Here is a 17,608-nt window from a genome sequence, read left to right on the forward strand (position 1 = left end):
CCTTCACCAAAATCTCTATCATTATTCATAGTTTCTGCTTCCTTTTTCACAAAAATCTCTATCATTATTCATAGTTTCTGCTTATTTCTTACAATGTCTTCTTCTTCCTCAAAGATGATGTGGGAACTCAATCATCAAGAGTAAGAATTATTTAACCAATCAGAAGGAATGTTCAATCTCCAGGTGGCAAAAAATGAAAGGGAAGAGGATGAAAAGTGTAGAATGAGAGATGACAAAGCAAGAATGAGCAGAGCCTCACATTCCCGTCGAGTCATCCAAGTTGTGGCTCAGATCTGCAGACTCAGCTATTCTGAAAACCTTGATAGAAGCAGGCAACGACGAGGTACGAAACTCTTGGACGATTATTTTCTCCGTAATAGTGCATTCCCTAATATGTACTTTAGACATCGTTTTAGAATGGAACAACATTTGTTCAACAAAATCATGATTGTTATTTGCAACCATGATTCTTACTTTGTGCAAAAGAATGATGCTTTTGGTGCTATAGGTCTCATTCCTCAGCAAAAAATTACTGCTGCATTCCGGATGCTTGCATATGGAGTATCTGCAGACCAAGTGGATAAGATAAAGAGGATGGAGAAATCAATCATTCTTGAGTCCTTGATGAGGTTTTGCAGAGCAATCGAATCTATCTACACCGCAGAGTATCTCCGGAAACCTACTGACATGGACTTGCAAAGGCTTCTGAATAAGGCCGAGATACGTGGTTTTCCTGGAATGATTGGAAGCATTAATTGTATGCACTGGACGTGGAAAAACTGTCCAAGTGCATGGTAAGGCGCTTATGGGGACAACAAAAGAGCAAAAAGTATCATTTTGGAGGCGGTGGCATCTTTTGATACATGGATTTGACACGTCTTTTTTGGGGTTCCAGGAGCTCAAAATGACCTCAACGTCCTTACCCAATCCCCAGTGTTTAACGATGTCCTGCAAGGAAAGGAACCAAAAGTCACGTACTGCGTCAACGGACGTATGTAAGACGAGCCATACTACTTAGCAAACGACATTTACCCAAGGTGGTTAACATTTGTCAAAACAATGCCACGTCCGCGAAGTGCAAAGGAAAATGACTTTGCAAGCTATCAAGAGGGGTGCAGGAAGGATGTGGAGCGTTATTTTGGTATCCTCCAAGCTCGCTGGGCGATCGTTAGGGGTGCTACCAGATTATTTGATGTAGAGTCGCTTCGATCCATCATGATGACGTGCATCATTCTTCACAACATGATTATGGAAGATGAGTACGATTATGATGCCGTTGATGAATATGAGCCAGACACGATGAACAATTTAAGAACACGTATATATTGCACTCATGACACCACCGAAGAACCTGTGCAACAGGAGTCATTAGAAAGGGATGGACGTTACAATGAATTGGTCATCCAATGATATACTGCACTTCAAAGGCCATGTATGCACAATGCCCGGCAAAATGACTTGATAGAGCACTAGTGGACATTGAAACAAGCTGAAGATAATTAAGTTCATTTAGTGTGTTTGTTTTTATTTGGTGTGTTTATTTAATTTTAGTTGGTGTGTTTTTTTTAGTTCAGCTTTAGTGAGTTTTGTATTATTCGGTATGTTTATGTAATTTTATTTAGTTTGTTTTTGTCATTTGAATAAATATTCTCTTAGTATAAATAACTTACCAAATTCAATAAATTTACTCTAACTTTAAATAAAGTACTAAATTCAATAAATTGGAAACAACATAAAGTACTATATTCAATAAATAATAAATTACAACCCAAAATGATTGGAAAATTATGGGCTCCGATTACAAAAACTACTCTATTCATCATCACTTAACCAATTTATGGTGCTAGGATGATCTTCTCTTGTGGTGCTAAGACCATCTTGTCTTGCTCTCGCTTCTCTTGCACGTCTCCTTCGCACCACGTCCGCTTTCTCCGACTTCCAAAAATATTTATAATTTGGAGACTTCCTTTCTAAAGGCGTGCTCATGATAGGTTTAAAAGCACACCACAAAGTAGAACACAAATGTTTTTTCCTTATTAACACTAAGATTTGTCAATTGTAGCATATGAAAATAAGGGTCTTTCTAGCAAAAGATTGTTTAATCTAATTACTTAAAATGTCACAAAAACTTGGCTGCTGTCCCTACTAACCAGCCACCAAAAAATAATTATTAGACCAACTTACACTTATCTAAAGTCTATGAAATTTTATATGAAGAAACTAGACACACAAAGCTACACTCACAAAAAATTTTGGGATTTTTGGTGTTGATTTGATATTTAAATTAAATCAAACAAAAACAAGACAGAGACATATTTTAAATAATAAAAATAGATTGTAGTTCACAAGTTAAGAAAACGAGTTAGGGGAAGTGTTATCCACCACCAAATAATCATGCAAACATGCTATTTTTCATTCAAATTCCTTCTATTTCCGGATGAAGATGCTCAAGTTGGCTCAATGTTAGAACTCAATCTATTACTCTTTTTTATGTAGTATGTTAAGGGAATGACGTTTTCAACTTAACTTAGTCCTTAACATGCAATCTAGAATTGCGTGTTCATAGATTTAACAAGTAGAAATCATTAAGAACGAAAAGAGTTCGAGTCATCACAAGGCATCCTAAGTACTAGCGTTGTTTTACTTATCCTATAAATTGATTCACATGTTAATCGCAATTAACAAGTACTACTCTAGAACATATGTAGGTCCTCATTCGACAAGGGCAGTCACACACATATTCATAGCATTAGAATCCTAGATATGCTTACTAAGTATACATCCATAGAAAACACGTAAAGAATTCATCAATGAGACAAATAGTGAACCAATTTTCATCCATTCATAAAAGTAATTCAAACGAAATGTCATAACGAACTTGCAATCATATTTGGGGCTTCAAACAGCCCCTAACTACTAAAAATTTAGTTACACAATCCTTAAATTAAAACAAAAGATAGACAAGAGTTTGAGAAAATAGAACCGAAAGAAATCGACTAAGGCTCTTTTTTTTCTTTCCTTCGCCAACACTACTTTTAAACCAATTCTTGCTGCATCATTTTCTTTTCCTTAACTCACCCACTAATAGCCATTTAGTGATGACAATAAGTGGGAGGAAATGGTAAAACAATTGTAACTCCTTGGGTAGCCTTTATGTCAAATACTCCCTCTTAATCATTATCTTTAATTCTATTCCCTTTTATATTTGAATAAGTGTCAGCTGGTTTGTTCTTGATTGCATCAGTTTTGGCTGCTAGATTTATTGCTTTCTTGTCAGTTACAAATTGCTCAGCCTCTTGGGAATCTTTTAGTGTTAAAACGGCCATAACTTCTAGAAAAATGATATTAACAATCCGCGAAATGCTCCAGAAAATAGACATCTGTAGCTTTCCAAGCATATAAGGCTCATTCTCTAATTCATTCTGAGTTGTCCGCAACTTGCTTCCAAAGTCAGCTGACCTGCACAGGCAGTTTTGACGAATTTGTTACTTAAAATCCCACTTGTGTTATTTTTCTTTTCTTTGCTTAACAAATCCTACAAAACACAAAAACAAAGTAAATAACTCAAAAATATAAGGAACTAACTAAGAAAAGACAAGTGAATTTGATATAAAATATATATAAATATGAGCTTCTCAGTTCATAATCTCACGATCTTGTTGAGCCATTCTTTCTTTTCTAACATGTTCCCTTTCTTGCCTAAGTAGCTCTCTTTCTCTCTCATTAGCTTGAAATTCCCTCTCAATAGCTACATCTTTTGCCTCATTTCTAGCCTTATCAGCCTCAAATTTCGCCATTTCCACGCCAAAGTCAATTCACCTTGGCGAGCAAGTTCTTCTATGTACTTTGCATAATCATTCTTGGAAGCACTCCCTTTTCTCTTTGAAGCCTTCTTACCTTTAGGCCTAATTGGATAACAGGTCGAACTCGATGCTTGTTCAGGGAGGGGCGTTTCGGGCATTTCTTCTGCATCATCTTCATGAATATGCAAGCCATGATCGGGTGTAGAGTGTAGAGGGGTGCTGTTCATGAAAACTTCTGGACCGACATGCACAACTCTGAATTTAGGACAATCTTTGACAATATTCCAACATTCCTACCGGTTGAATGATTTATTTTTGTTTTTGGTTTTGGCACCGTACCAAACTTGTGCTTGAAGTTGCTACACAATGCGGGAGAAGAAATAATTATAATAAAAGTAGGTAACAAATAAATAATACAAACAAATAATTATAATGTAAGTAGGTAACAAATAAATAATATAAACAAATAATTATAATGTAAATTTGGGTATAGTACAAACAAATAAATAATATATTGTTACCTGATTCGAGTAATTTTCCCCACTTCGAATATTATTACTGGCTTGTGCCAAGGCGTCTCTCCACGTACTAAACGATTGGCTAAGTAATTTCCAACGACTGGACATCGATTCTTTGGTTATTTTCCCACCAATTTTCTCAAGATAATTGGTATGAATAAGACTCCACATTTCTTGCAAGTGCATCTCATTACCCGTAAGCGAACTATGAGTAACTTCAACCCAGCTAGTACACAACGCAACATCTTCAAGAAGCGACCAATTCGTACCTGCATCAGTAGTCATTTTGTTGAAAAAAATTGGATTGAAACTTTCAGAGAAAGATAGGAATGTGATTGAAAGTAGTTGAGAAAATATGAAATTGTGGTGTAAGGTAGATGATAATGAGACAGTATTTATAGAAAAGTAAAAACAATTCTTTTTTAAAAAATTTCAGATTTTTTACAATTTTTTTAAAATTTTTATTCAACTAATTAATTTCTGCTGTTGGATATAAAAAAAATTTGAATTCCAACACTCCAGATTGTGCCACGTGTCACAACGGTAACTTTTCTTAATTTTAAAACTATTTTTCTTTTATTTATTTATTTATAAAACAGATTAATATTAACCGTCGATCTCAGATCGAATGGTTAATATTGAATCAGAATTTTTTTTTATTACCGTTGCAAATTGGACGATCCATTTTAAAGAGCTGTTGAGATCGAACGGACTGTGGGAAGCCACGTGGCTTCCCAACGGTAATTGAGGCAAACTGCACCGCGGGCCCCTGGGGTCTAAAATTTGTCGGCTTAGGTGCCCCCACGCGCGGATGAGGCGCACGTGCCTGACAAAAAAAATTTAAAAATGTGACTGACGCCAGGCTGATATCAGCCCTGCATCAGGTCCACCTCGGGCTCGCGGGCTAGTGATTCCTCACAGGCCTCTTGCTCGGGCAGGCCCAGTCCCTCGAGCTCCCCACGCTGAAGGGCTTCAGCGGGGCTATCCAACCCTGTTTGGTCCACTGTCCCCCGAGCAATCCACAACGGTGGACTTACTCTTATTTTGTAAGAATTTGATCGTTTGCTCACCAAATAAAAGATAGAAAGTAGGACATAATTAATAATTTAATTGTCTATAGTTTTTACGTAAGCAACTTTGCCGTCCAATTCTCCCACATCAAATGTCGCATAAATATTGGTATGCAAGATTGCGAGGAAATTAAATTTGTAAACTAAATAATATAGAAGTTGACGATTGTATTATTACTTAAGCGTTGATAAACGTGCTCATTTCTTATTAATGACACATCATTTAATTTATAAATTTTATATTAAATTTAATCTTCCAAACATTATGCGTGAACTTTGAATCTCTGACTTTAAGGGCATCAATTCCCTTTTTCTCATATATAAATACGGAAAAGGATCATTTTGATGGGGATTTGAGGGATCCTATGATCGTGTCCGTTTATCGTATATTGTGTGGTCAATTTTCGTTAGGTACTTTTAGATTTAATTTTAAATTTTAAATTTCAAATAATTTCTGACTGCACGATGTACGATGAACGAACACGATCATAAGATTCCTGAATCCCAAGAAAACGATCTGGCGAGGAACCTTTTCCTATAAATATAATGGGCAATATCACTATCTGTGCAGCTTCCTAGAACTTCACTGGCTCTAAATTAAGCTTAGCAGCTGAGAGAGAGACTGCATTTTTATTGCTGCCCTTGTCTCCCCCATCAAACTTTTACAGAAACATGGATGCAAAAGTCCTCTCCTCCGGAGTCAGACACTCCAACGTGCCGGAAAGCTATGTCAGACCAGAATCCGACCGGCCTGGCTTGTCCGAAGTGTCTGAATGCCAAAACATTCCAGTCATTGACCTGGCTTCTCCAAACAGAGCCCAAACTGTGCAGCAAATTGGCGATGCTTGCAAAAATTATGGCTTTTTTCAGGTACCCTCCTCCCTTCATCATTAACATCTTATATATGGATCCCCATCTCACTTTAATTATGATATTGCGAAAACTCAACAATCGCATTTTGCACAAACTGAAATGTTTATGTGTGTGTATCCGTGTGAGTGTTGATATTTGGGTGAATTTGGTGCTAGGTTATTAATCATGGGGTTTCAACGGAAGGAGTGGAAAAAATGGTAGGGGTGGCCAATGAGTTTTTTAGCCTTCCTGTGGAGGAAAAGTTGAAGTTGTACTCAGATGATCCCTCAAAAACCATGAGACTTTCAACAAGTTTTAATCTGAACAAGGAGAAGGTTCATAACTGGAGAGATTATCTTCGACTCCATTGCTATCCTTTGGACAAGTACGTTCCTGAGTGGCCCTCCAATCCTTCTTCCTTCAAGTACGCCTCTCCCTCTCTAGATCTGTCTCGCAACTATTTGTCTCTTTCTTTCTCAGAGATGCATCAGACACCATCTATTCTGTGGGAAAAAGCTATGCTGTCTGCCACATTGTTTTTTATCACATGTATTTCATAGTGTGCTATATATCATATAGGTCTTTAATAAAAAGAGTTTGGCATTAGAAAATAACTAATCTGCAGAGAATTCACGTCATTTTTTCGTTACACACGACGTGTTTATCTACTATTTGGACTCCTAATAAGATGATGTTATTAGTTACGTCTGACACAAGAAATTTTATAATCAGAAAAGTTTAGACCTATTCTTTCCATATTCTAATATTAACGGGGACATTCTTAAATCTTAAGATCTCTCTCTGTACATTGAAAAAGTGAAATATTATTAAAGGAACCATATAGATTATGGCTGTTGTAAGTTGTATAGCTTTTAGTTTGTAGGGTTTAACTACTTGGGTACGTGGTTTCTAGGGTTTACTAAACAATGTTCAGTTATTAAAAGTCGTTTTTCTTTACACATAAATATACCATATAACAACTGAGACAACTAATTGGCCTTGATTGGATCTAATAATCTTAATGACAATCACCTCTAAATCTTTTATCTTTGTTTTTTCCCCCTTTAAAATGCTATGACTCTGCATTGACTTGGCAACTGCCCACATGGCGTTCTTGAAAGTACGATGTTCATCTAAACTGTAGAAAATCGATCCTTCATGAAGAAATTAGCACATAGATTCTCCAGAAACTTTATAAAACGGCTAAAACACACAAATATTTTTATGCAGCTTTGCTAATTAGTAGTTTCCAGTTAACATATGCCGCCATTTGTTCAAAGGGGATGATGAGGGGGTGCGAAAGGTACAGTCGCACAAGATCTTAAATTTGAAGGGCCCCCAAAATTTTTGTTACCTAATATTTATATGTAATAATATTCTATATTTAAAATTGCTTTTGTTATGAAATAATGTTCTATATTCAAAAATTGATTTTGTTAGCACGTTAAAATCTCATCTTACACTCCTTATAAAAGTAATTTTTTTTCTTTCTAAATACAAAAATTTAGAGTACAATAAGATATTTTGAGTGCCAATAATACACCATAAAAGATGGTATTTTTTCAATATTATTATATAATAATGTTACATATTCAAGTGAAACTTTAAAGTTAGAGTTTTTGAAGTTCGTTTTCTTTTTTGGTTGTTTAAGATTGAACTGCTTTTGATTATTTAGTGAATGTTATGTTTGTAGCTCTTTTTACTTATTATTAATGATATTTTTAAACTTGCAATCAGTGAGTGCTAAACTTTGTTTTGATTTAAGTAACTATTTTCTAGCGTCAATACATTGTCGTACATTTTTTAAGACTTATCTTAAGGAGGGACACTTTTATAAATTTCGCACATGGCTCTCAAAATCTCAGATACGGCCCTGCATATGTTCATGATTTGATTTTGTTTGATATAGCTAAATTATTATTTAATATAATTAAATATAAAAAAGAAAGTTAAACATTGTACTAATAACTAATTAGTAGCTTCTTAACATATCGGCCACATCTTCTCAGTAATTTATTAAGAAAAAAGAAAGTAAAAATTATAGTTTAGTCGGCAGCACTTGCAGCCATTTCTGATTATTGTAGGAGGAAAATGGATGCACGTTAACTTTGTCCGAATCTACGACAGAGTAGGCATTATCTTGTCTAAAGTTTTATTTTTGAACAAAAATCTTGTCCAAAGTTTTGAAGTTCATTGTTACTAATCGGGCTCAATCAACGGCGGTGGCTATTGTCGGATGATATTCTCACTTTGGGTGAATTTTTGCTCACTTTTCTGAAGTTGAGAGTGATGCTCACATAATTGATTGTGGCTAAATTATTTTTAATTCCAAAGTTTATATCATATATCAGTTAAATTAAATTAATCTAAACTCGATAAATAAGGAGGTAAACATCACCTGTATCTTTGAACTAGCAAAATTGTAGCAAAATTGAACTTTTTAATTTGAACTAGAAAATGTGGAAAGTTTCGGGTTCGATATTTCGAGCCGATGAGTTTGCTTGACTATGCTTACGGGTAAGATGAAATTCTCAATAGTCTCTTCGAATATGTAATAGGTGGATAACTGTAACTTGACACATGTTGGCTTTTTAAAAAAAAAAAAAAAAAAAAAATGATATAGCCGAGCCTACATGTTACTGATTTAAAAATCTTTGCGTACGGGAATCGTGGCTGATTGACGGTGTGACGATATTTTAGGTCAAGAAAGGGCAGATCCCAACAGTCGATGCATTTTGGTTCGGTTTATTGTACAGTGGAGTGGTGATGCATTAGGGGTTAGTTCGTGTTGACGTAGGTACGGATGAGGTGGTTGATGAATGATTGGCTACGTGTAAATACAGTTCCCCATTCATTTTGATTTAATTTTCTTAACAAGATAATATGATGTATCCAGAGATAATCTAATATGATTCAATTTTATAGAGTGATGCCGTGGCAGTATTGAGCTTTCCAAAAATAGTTATCTCTTTTGATCCTACCACTTGGACCTGAATCCATGCATCCTAATCCTAGGGATCCATCAATTTGAATCATTAAAATTGGATATAACAATTACAAATAAGGGTCCACTTTAAAAGTTATAATAATTTTAGTCGTTAGATCTTTAAGACATCCTCATTTTGTCATCAATACTATTAAACTTTGTCGTGTCTAATGCGTGGGATGTTATTGATCCAAATTTAAAGGGTAAATTATATTTTACCCTTTCAGGTTTAAGGTCGATTCCAATTCCTTACAACATCTTTAAAACATTTCACTTTCATACCTCACCTACTATTTTATTTCAATATAATACCTCCGCTACATTTTCCATTCATTGATCTATTAAGAGCTGACGTGACTGCCACATTTGTGCTGACGTGGCTACCACATTTGTGCCATGTGGTAAATTTTTTTTATTCATTTAAAATATTATAATAATTTACCCTATTTATTAAAAAATTAAAAATTTGAAAAAAAAAAATACCTATCTTCTTCCCGAGCCGTTCCCTTTCCCTGCAACCCTAACACCCCACCCCCACCTCCTCCTCCGCAGCCCCCCACCCCACCCCACCCAAAACCTACCCGTCTCCTACCTCATTACCCCCACCCCTTTTCTCCCTTCTCTCATCTGTAACCCCACCCACCATTCTCTCCTCTACAACTCACACCCACCCTCTCTTAGGATTTTAATCTCGTTGCCGCCCTGGTCCATCACGCCACCGATCTGGACCATGGTGGTGGACCTTCCGACCCATTTACCCGTTCGGGTCGATCAGTTTAGCAAGCCTCAACGATTCCTTGGTCTTCTTCAAGTCACCGTGGAGATCGCCAATTGCGACCAAACGGTTCTGCGGGGGGGGGGGGTGTAATAGGTTTGTAGCGGTGGGGGCGAGGGTAGGAGATCGTCAGAGTTGTGGCAAGGAGGGCATTCTGGTGATTTTGAGGGGAGGCAGGAATTGAATGATTGGGGGTTTGGGGTAAGAGGAAGAGGCTTCCGCTGACGGAGAAGTCAACGAAGGTATCGATGAAAGAGGATAGGAGATTGGGATTCTGGGTTGTGTTTGGTTGGTGAGAAAATGATAGGTTTTTTTTTTTGTTGACCTTTTCTTTAATTAATTATTTTTAAATGCATAATTTTTTTTTGCCACGTGACATAAATTTGGCAGCCACATTAGCATAAATGTGAATTCCATATTTGCCACGTCATCACTTAATGGTTTACTTAACAGATTTTCTAATGGATGTATGAAATTGAAATAAAATAGTAGGTGAGGTATGAAAGTGAAATGTTTTAAAGATGTAAGGAATTGAAATCGATCCCAAACCTGAGGGGGTAAAATGTAATTTACCCAAATTTAAACTTATCTAACGTTTATAAATGAGATGGTAAACATCACTTTAGGGTGATGATCTAAAATATTCCCTATTTATTATTATGTTTTTCTTGTGAGTAAACGCTATTAAAATTCAAGGGCGTGTTAGAAAATATAATTTCCTTCGTAAAAACACTTTCACCAAAATAAAATGATTGCTTGATTCCGAATACCAAACTTAAAATTGGGCCTGTTCAGGCCGAATTTGGGCTTTGATTTGCTTTTTCAATCTCTTACATTAATCCTTTTGAGCTGCAGGGACACTGTGAGTAGTTACTGCACAGAGGTTCGAGAACTTGGATACTGGTTAGAGGAATTAATATCAGAGAGTTTAGGGCTGGAGAAAGATTACATAAAGAGCGCACTGGGCGAGCAAGGACAGCACATGGCGGTGAACTTTTACCCGCCGTGTCCCCAACCCGAGCTGACTTATGGACTGCCGAGCCACACCGACCCAAATGCCCTAACAATTTTGCTCCAAGACCTTGGAGTTGCTGGCCTTCAAGTTCTCAAAGATGGCAAATGGGTTGCTGTCAATCCCCAACCTAATGCCTTTGTCATTAACATTGGTGACCAATTACAGGTAACATATAACACAAAAGAATTCTATGTATGCCGTCTTTTTTTTTTATAAGGTGGAATGTTTTGAAGAAATCTCACTAGCATCAATTTTATTAACTTTAATCCCATCTGTTGAGAGAGTTGATTACTTAGGTAAAAAATTGCGCGCTAGATCTTTGATTTTAGATTATAAGTATTAGATTGTGTATTCAAACTCGAATTTTATGCAGTCATTGTGAAACCAAAAGTTGTGTATGGACAGAACCTCAAATTGTGCATGTAATTGTGAAATGAAAATTATTGGTTGGTGCAGGCCCTAAGTAATGGTATTTACAAGAGTGTGTGGCATCGAGCCGTTACCAATACTGAGAGAGCAAGGCTCTCAGTAGCTTCATTTCTCTGCCCACAAGACGATGCTCTAATAAGCCCAGCAAAAGCTCTCACAGAGGATGGATCTGCAGCCATATATAGGGGCTACACTTATACTGAGTATTATAAAAAGTTTTGGACTCGGGACTTGGAGAAAGACCATTGTTTGGACCTTTTCAAGATCCAGCAGCAGCCCTAGCCTCATCAAATATATATACAGAGGAAGCATTTAAGGGGAGGAATCCTTATTTTTCGAAAAAAATAGGAACACCCTCTTGACCGTTAGATTTGGCTTTAATGAAATTCTGTGATTGAGATTCTGTGGCCTGTGATTTAATCTCAACTACAAAATTTAATTAAAGCCAAATCTAATGGTCAAGAGGGTGTTCTTATTTTTTTTTTTAAATGGGGATTCATTCCCTTAAAGGCCCTGGATATGTATGTATATGTATATACATATATATACATATATATATATGTATATGTATGTATATGTATATGTGTATATATATATGTATGTATATGTATGTATGTATATGTATGTATATGTATGTATGTATATGTATGTATATATATATGTGTGTGTATATATATATATATATATGTATATGTATATATATGTATATATATGCGTTTTTTTATTCAATAACGTTATTTACACGCACAAAACTAATCACATTGTTGAGTGCTGATGCACTTTAAAATAGTAATGGACTCTACAATTGTACGTGGAACATGCATGTGTTATAGAATCTATAACAATGGGGTCAATTTTGTGCGTGTAACTGTTTACCTTATTTATTATTGCCTATCTGATTATGGCTCCTCATGGCCGGTATGAATGCTTCTGTAATTTGGTTGACTTACTTTCTTGATCATGATACTAGTTTGAATGAACATTCTGAATAATAATTTTACAGGTATGTCATAAAAATAATATAAATATCATTTTATAATTCCTTTTTTGCCAATTTTCTCTATTTTAGAAGTGTTCTTATGTATGAGTGGTCGTGTGTCGAATTCTATTGACAGGTAAGTTTGAGTGTCGAGAAAATACATGAGGTTCTGATTTTGTGCTTATGGCAGCACAAACACATGATCTGCCCCTTGTACACCAGATTTCTGTTTTGTTAGACCTCGTTGCAAAAGTATGAATCCACATTTATAACATATAAGCAACATAAAATCCCTTTCTTATTACTTTTTTTTTTGGGGGAACATATGAAAGTCTACTTATGGTGAAAAATCCACATGGGGTCACCATATCAAAAACCAAAGCAATATGGATGCATATGGCAGCATACCATAGCCAAAGTTATATCAAATTCTTCTTAAGAAATTCAATGACATTGGTCTTGAAAGCGGAGCACATGACGCGGAAGCCTTGGAATCCAGATCCCTTAGCCAAGGCCTCAAACTCCTTGTCCGTCCTCTCTTTTCCGCCGGGTTTGTGAGCTAACATGATCATGTCGACATGGTTAGCTAGCTTGGTAGCAAGGCTGCTGTTTGGAGATACCGGAATAATGATGTCAACAAGAATCAGTTTCCCATTGTCGGGGAGCGTACCTACCATAGCAGTTCAAAAGTTTCAAGCATTGCTCGTCACTCCAATTGTGACATATATACTACAAGATTGCATACAAGATTTGATATTAGTTCCAAATGCATTAAGCAGCTAAGCTTAAGAAATTGTTATTAGCACTACAAAATAGTCGTCGACTCTCATTTGAATAAATAATAACTCACCTTCATGAAAATTGCATCTCCCCTTGGAACACTTACGAACATGTCTCCTCCAACATGCTATACACCTCTATCCAACATTCATAGACCTCATATTCATTGGGAAAAATGATAAATGGTACAAACATGATTTGTTTTTATATAAGCAATATTAGAGGAAGCGGAACTTGAGAGAGATTGAGTGTAAAGGTGAATGCTTTTAGTAACTGTTGACACTAGAAATTACAATGTCTACTTGGTGCGCAATGTTGAGTGATTATGAGCTAATTACGTTATTCTTATGAATGTGGGTGTGCCAATTCGCAACTGAACTTGGTCAGGCGAGTAGAATCGATGTGGTGGTAGTGGTGAATGCACTGCTGACTTCTACACGTGAGCGATTTGGGCAGAGGAAGGAACACGTCTCGGCCTTGGATTCTAGAACCTTAAGACAAGTTTACTAGATCACTACGAGGTTATATAACTAGTTTGGCTTTCACTGTGCCGAACAAATGGTAATTAGATAACACCTCATTTTGGTGAGGAGCTAATGAGATGACCTATTTAGGCGAAAGAATTGCAAAAACTCTTCGCCCCCCAAGACTTGAATAGATAACCTACCAACCAACAACAATGTTGTTCACTTATCCGAATTGAATGCTATTGTAATTTGGTTGATTTACTTTCTAAATCATAATACTAGTTTGAATGAACATTCTGAGTAATAATTTTAAAGGTATGTCATAAAAATAATATAAATGTCATTTTATAATTCTTTTCTTTCCAATTTTCTCTGTTTTAGAAGTGTTCTTGTGTATGAGCGGTTATGTCGAATTCTGTTGACATGTAAGTTTGAGTGTTGAGAAAATAAATGAGGTCCTGATTTTGTGCTTGTGGCATCACAAACACTTGATCTGCCCGTTGTACACAAGATCTTTGTTGTGTTAGACCTCATTGCATAAGTATGAATCCAAATTATATCATCATATATATTAGCACCGTTCAGAAATAGTAAAAGGACGGATTTGTCCTTCATTAGCTATTCATTCTCAGCTTTTTATTGTGAGTTGCACAGTTAAATTACTAATATGCCCTCATGCACACGTGTTGCTCATCTTGTAAGGGAAGTAGGTTGGAAAAGCAGGGGCTCTTTCATTTGCTTCCTTCTGCTGTGTTTCCTTTTCACTGCTTTTGGTCCATTTTTTTTTTCCCATTTCTTTTGCTTCTCTTCTTTCTTAGCCGTCTGCTCTCTCCTCTCTTTGCCTCTGTTGGTCTCAAAGTGGATAGTTTTGTGGTGAGTTCTTCTAATCTTGCATCTACAACTTTTTTATGCAACTGTATGGATTGTGTTCTGTTCAATTTTAGATGTTAGAAGCTTTTAATTTTTGTGGGTTCAATTTTAAACGAGTTGTTGCTTTCGGAGTTTTCGTTTGATGACAGAGATGGGGTTTTTGGGGAGAAACTTTTAATCCGTGAGTTTTTTAGTTAGGTTGTGTTGTGGGTCTTAACAAATGGATTTGTAAATGGATTTTCTGTTGAAATTGTTTCTCTTCTCATTTTTGGGTTTTTTTTTTTTTTTTTTTTTTTTTTTTTGTGCCATCGGGTTTTGCATGTGGGTGTATAATCAGGTTTTCTTTTGAATTTCAAGGGATTCAGATTTTTATTTTTCTGAAACTTTTGTCGAAGACATTTGTGCTTAAGGTGGGAAACTTTGGTTGCTCACTTTTGGGTTTTGTTGTGGAATTAATATATATATATATATATATATATTTTTTTTTTTTTAATTTTTTTTTATAAGATTTACATTCGTGGGAATTCATTTGTTCTTTTTTCCTGCATCTGAAAAATGCCACATGATGTGAGTTTATAATTAATATGAATATCAAAATGGGTTTTCTATGCAAATTTTCTTTTTCTGATTTTATAGAACCGAAGAGGATGTTAACAATAACATTATTGTGTGATATGCGATCTAAAGTTCTTTGGTGAGTTATTTGGTTTTCTTGCCACATGGGATTTTAATATATATTTTTTTTCGTGGTTTATGCGTGGTTCTCTGTTGTGTTTTGATTTTTGATTTCAGGAAAAGTTAAGGATACGATCAAACGTTTACTGGTGAATTTTCTATTTTTCTGATTGTGTGTGATTTAATTTTTTTCAAGCTTTGGGTGTACTTTTCTGATCTGCTTTGATTTTGAGTTGCAGCAAAAGTTGTTGCTCGAATTTTCCAGTTTTTATCTGTGGCTTTGCAAGCTCTTTATCAACAAGGTATATAATTTTTGTTCTTTTTCCTGATTCTTTTGTTGGATGGAATCGTTTTTTGTTTTTGGTGAGCTTGAGTAAGCATTCCACGCTTGCCTTCTTTTACGTCCAGGGAATTTGCATTTTCATTGTTTGACGTAGGAGACACCATTTTTTTCCTTTGACTTTGTTCTTCTGAAACTTAATGGTTCTGATTTCAATCCTCTTGCAGAAGATTGAGAAACAAAAAGTTGGAGGACTGGATGATCAAGTATTAACCCATTTTAAAAGAAAATGTAAACCAAGAAAATCCCAAAGTGATATCCCATGATCTACAACTATTTTCTTATTGATCTAATCATTATTGGAAGCCTACTCGGAGTCTACATCTCTTGGAAGGTAATTCTTTAGTTGTTATTAATTTTTGTGAATTAGTTGATATGGGCTGTGTTTATTTGTGGAGTTAGATACTTATTTATTGAAATTTTTTCTTTATTGTTGATTTTAGGAATTGATTGATAGTTTGGTTTCTGGATTCTCTTTCTTTGTTGAATTTTTGATGTGGGTTTTGTTTATTGATTGCAGAGTTGTATTAATTTGCGTTTGATTGGAAGGGTTGCAGAGATTTGATTCAAATTGGTGGATTTGGATAAGAAAGAAACCTAAATCTTTTCTTTCGGTTTTAAGAGCTGAATGGACATGCTTTGTTTGAAATAAACGTTTAGATTTACAAAATTTTCTTAACATGCATGCTTCAATGGTAGAATAGAATGGACAGAACATGTACAGTGGCTAGCTTTTAGATTTTCATTTTTGGTTAAATAGTTATTTTCTTATATATCTTAATGGTACAGGGTCAACTTTAATAATTGTTAATCCCATTGGCTATATTATCTGGTAGAAACACTATCAAATTGTGCATGCAAAGTCTGTTGCTGTAGGAGGTTGGAAAGGCATTCCTGAGCAAAATTGTTTGTATAATTGGGCATATACATGAACCTTTTTTTAATATAGCCTTTTATCAAATGAGCTTTCCAATTTATGATGGCTGCCTTTAGAGTTAGATTGGTTTAGTTAGCTATTCTCAGAGCTATGACAGCAATATGCATCAGTTGAGTGGAATTCTGCTCTTCTTGAACATTTCATGCTTTATGGTCTTTGTACTTTGGTTGATAACTCTTCACAACTTTTGTCCTTCTCTTTAGTTTTCTTTAGAGATAGTGTCCGCGTTAGTGTAATTAGAGTTAATCATCTGATACCAACAAGCTAAAATTCTATGTTTGGATTGTTTGGATTGTGTAAGAGTCACTCAGTTCTGTGAATGTTGTATTTACTGGTTTTGTTCTGTGATGATTGGTTGATATCTCTGTTCGTTGCAGTGGCTCTGGTTTCTTTTGTAAATGAGTATATTGTATGTAAAAAAATTTCTAACGTTTTCAATGTAAATTTTAGTAATATTCTATGACACAATCTTTCATACAATTTTTAATCCCACAAATTCATAGTACTTGACATTGGCAGGTTCTTGAACTGTTTTCCCTTTTCATTTAGTTATACTTCTGATCATCAATTTTGGAGTTGATTTTTTTATTTAGATGGGTGATTGAAAAAGGAAGTTTTTATATTCAGAATGACTCACAATTTGCTATGAACTAAATGAGCTTTTCTTTATACAGGTCAACATGACTGTGAACATATTAGCAGACTTGTAGTCATTGCATGCATGGAATACAATGAGGTTTCCAATTGAGCATTGGTTTTAGTGACTTCTTAAATTTGGTCATGACTAACCCCTTTTTTTTTTAACTCTACTTAAATGGTTTTTGGGGAACTATTGGTAGTGATCTTTTATTTAATTTGTCATATTATTGAAAGAATCGCTTAGTACAATCAGGTTTAAAAAATAACTTAATATCATTACTATTTGGATTGTGTAGTATTGAGTATTAGTTGTTGATTCGCTGTGCATTGTGATCAAATCCTTGATCACGTTCTCCGTTTCAATTTGTTGAGAATATGGATCTTGATTGAATTGATTGTTTTAATCTAGACCATTTGATACAATTTTCAATCCCGTAGCAACGCGCGGGCATAAATCTCTGGTATATACTAAA

The 17,608-nt window shown here is 35.3% G+C and overlaps 2 protein-coding genes and 1 long non-coding RNA gene across 3 annotated transcripts; all 3 read left to right on the forward strand.

Annotated features, from left to right (window-relative positions):
- Positions 1-168: 168 nt before the first annotated feature.
- Positions 169-798, forward strand: LOC137734579 (uncharacterized). The gene has a single exon (XM_068473815.1). The coding sequence runs from the start codon at positions 169-171 to the stop codon at positions 796-798; it is 630 nt and encodes a 209-aa protein (XP_068329916.1).
- A 5,151-nt stretch (positions 799-5,949) lies between these two features.
- Positions 5,950-11,918, forward strand: LOC137735273 (protein DOWNY MILDEW RESISTANCE 6). The gene is made up of 4 exons (XM_068474686.1): positions 5,950-6,261; positions 6,420-6,667; positions 10,860-11,184; positions 11,476-11,918. Exons 1-4 carry the CDS (start codon positions 6,064-6,066, stop codon positions 11,728-11,730), a joined length of 1,026 nt encoding a protein of 341 aa, XP_068330787.1. The 5' UTR covers positions 5,950-6,063; the 3' UTR covers positions 11,731-11,918.
- A 2,510-nt stretch (positions 11,919-14,428) lies between these two features.
- LOC137735683 (uncharacterized) lies at positions 14,429-17,231 on the forward strand. The gene is made up of 5 exons (XR_011068674.1): positions 14,429-14,547; positions 15,337-15,368; positions 15,459-15,521; positions 15,727-15,893; positions 16,080-17,231. It is a non-coding gene; the product is annotated as an uncharacterized lncRNA (long non-coding RNA).
- Positions 17,232-17,608: the final 377 nt, after the last annotated feature.

The sequence above is a fragment of the Pyrus communis genome, chromosome 5 (assembly GCF_963583255.1).
Source record: "Pyrus communis chromosome 5, drPyrComm1.1, whole genome shotgun sequence".
Taxonomy (NCBI): domain Eukaryota; kingdom Viridiplantae; phylum Streptophyta; class Magnoliopsida; order Rosales; family Rosaceae; genus Pyrus; species Pyrus communis.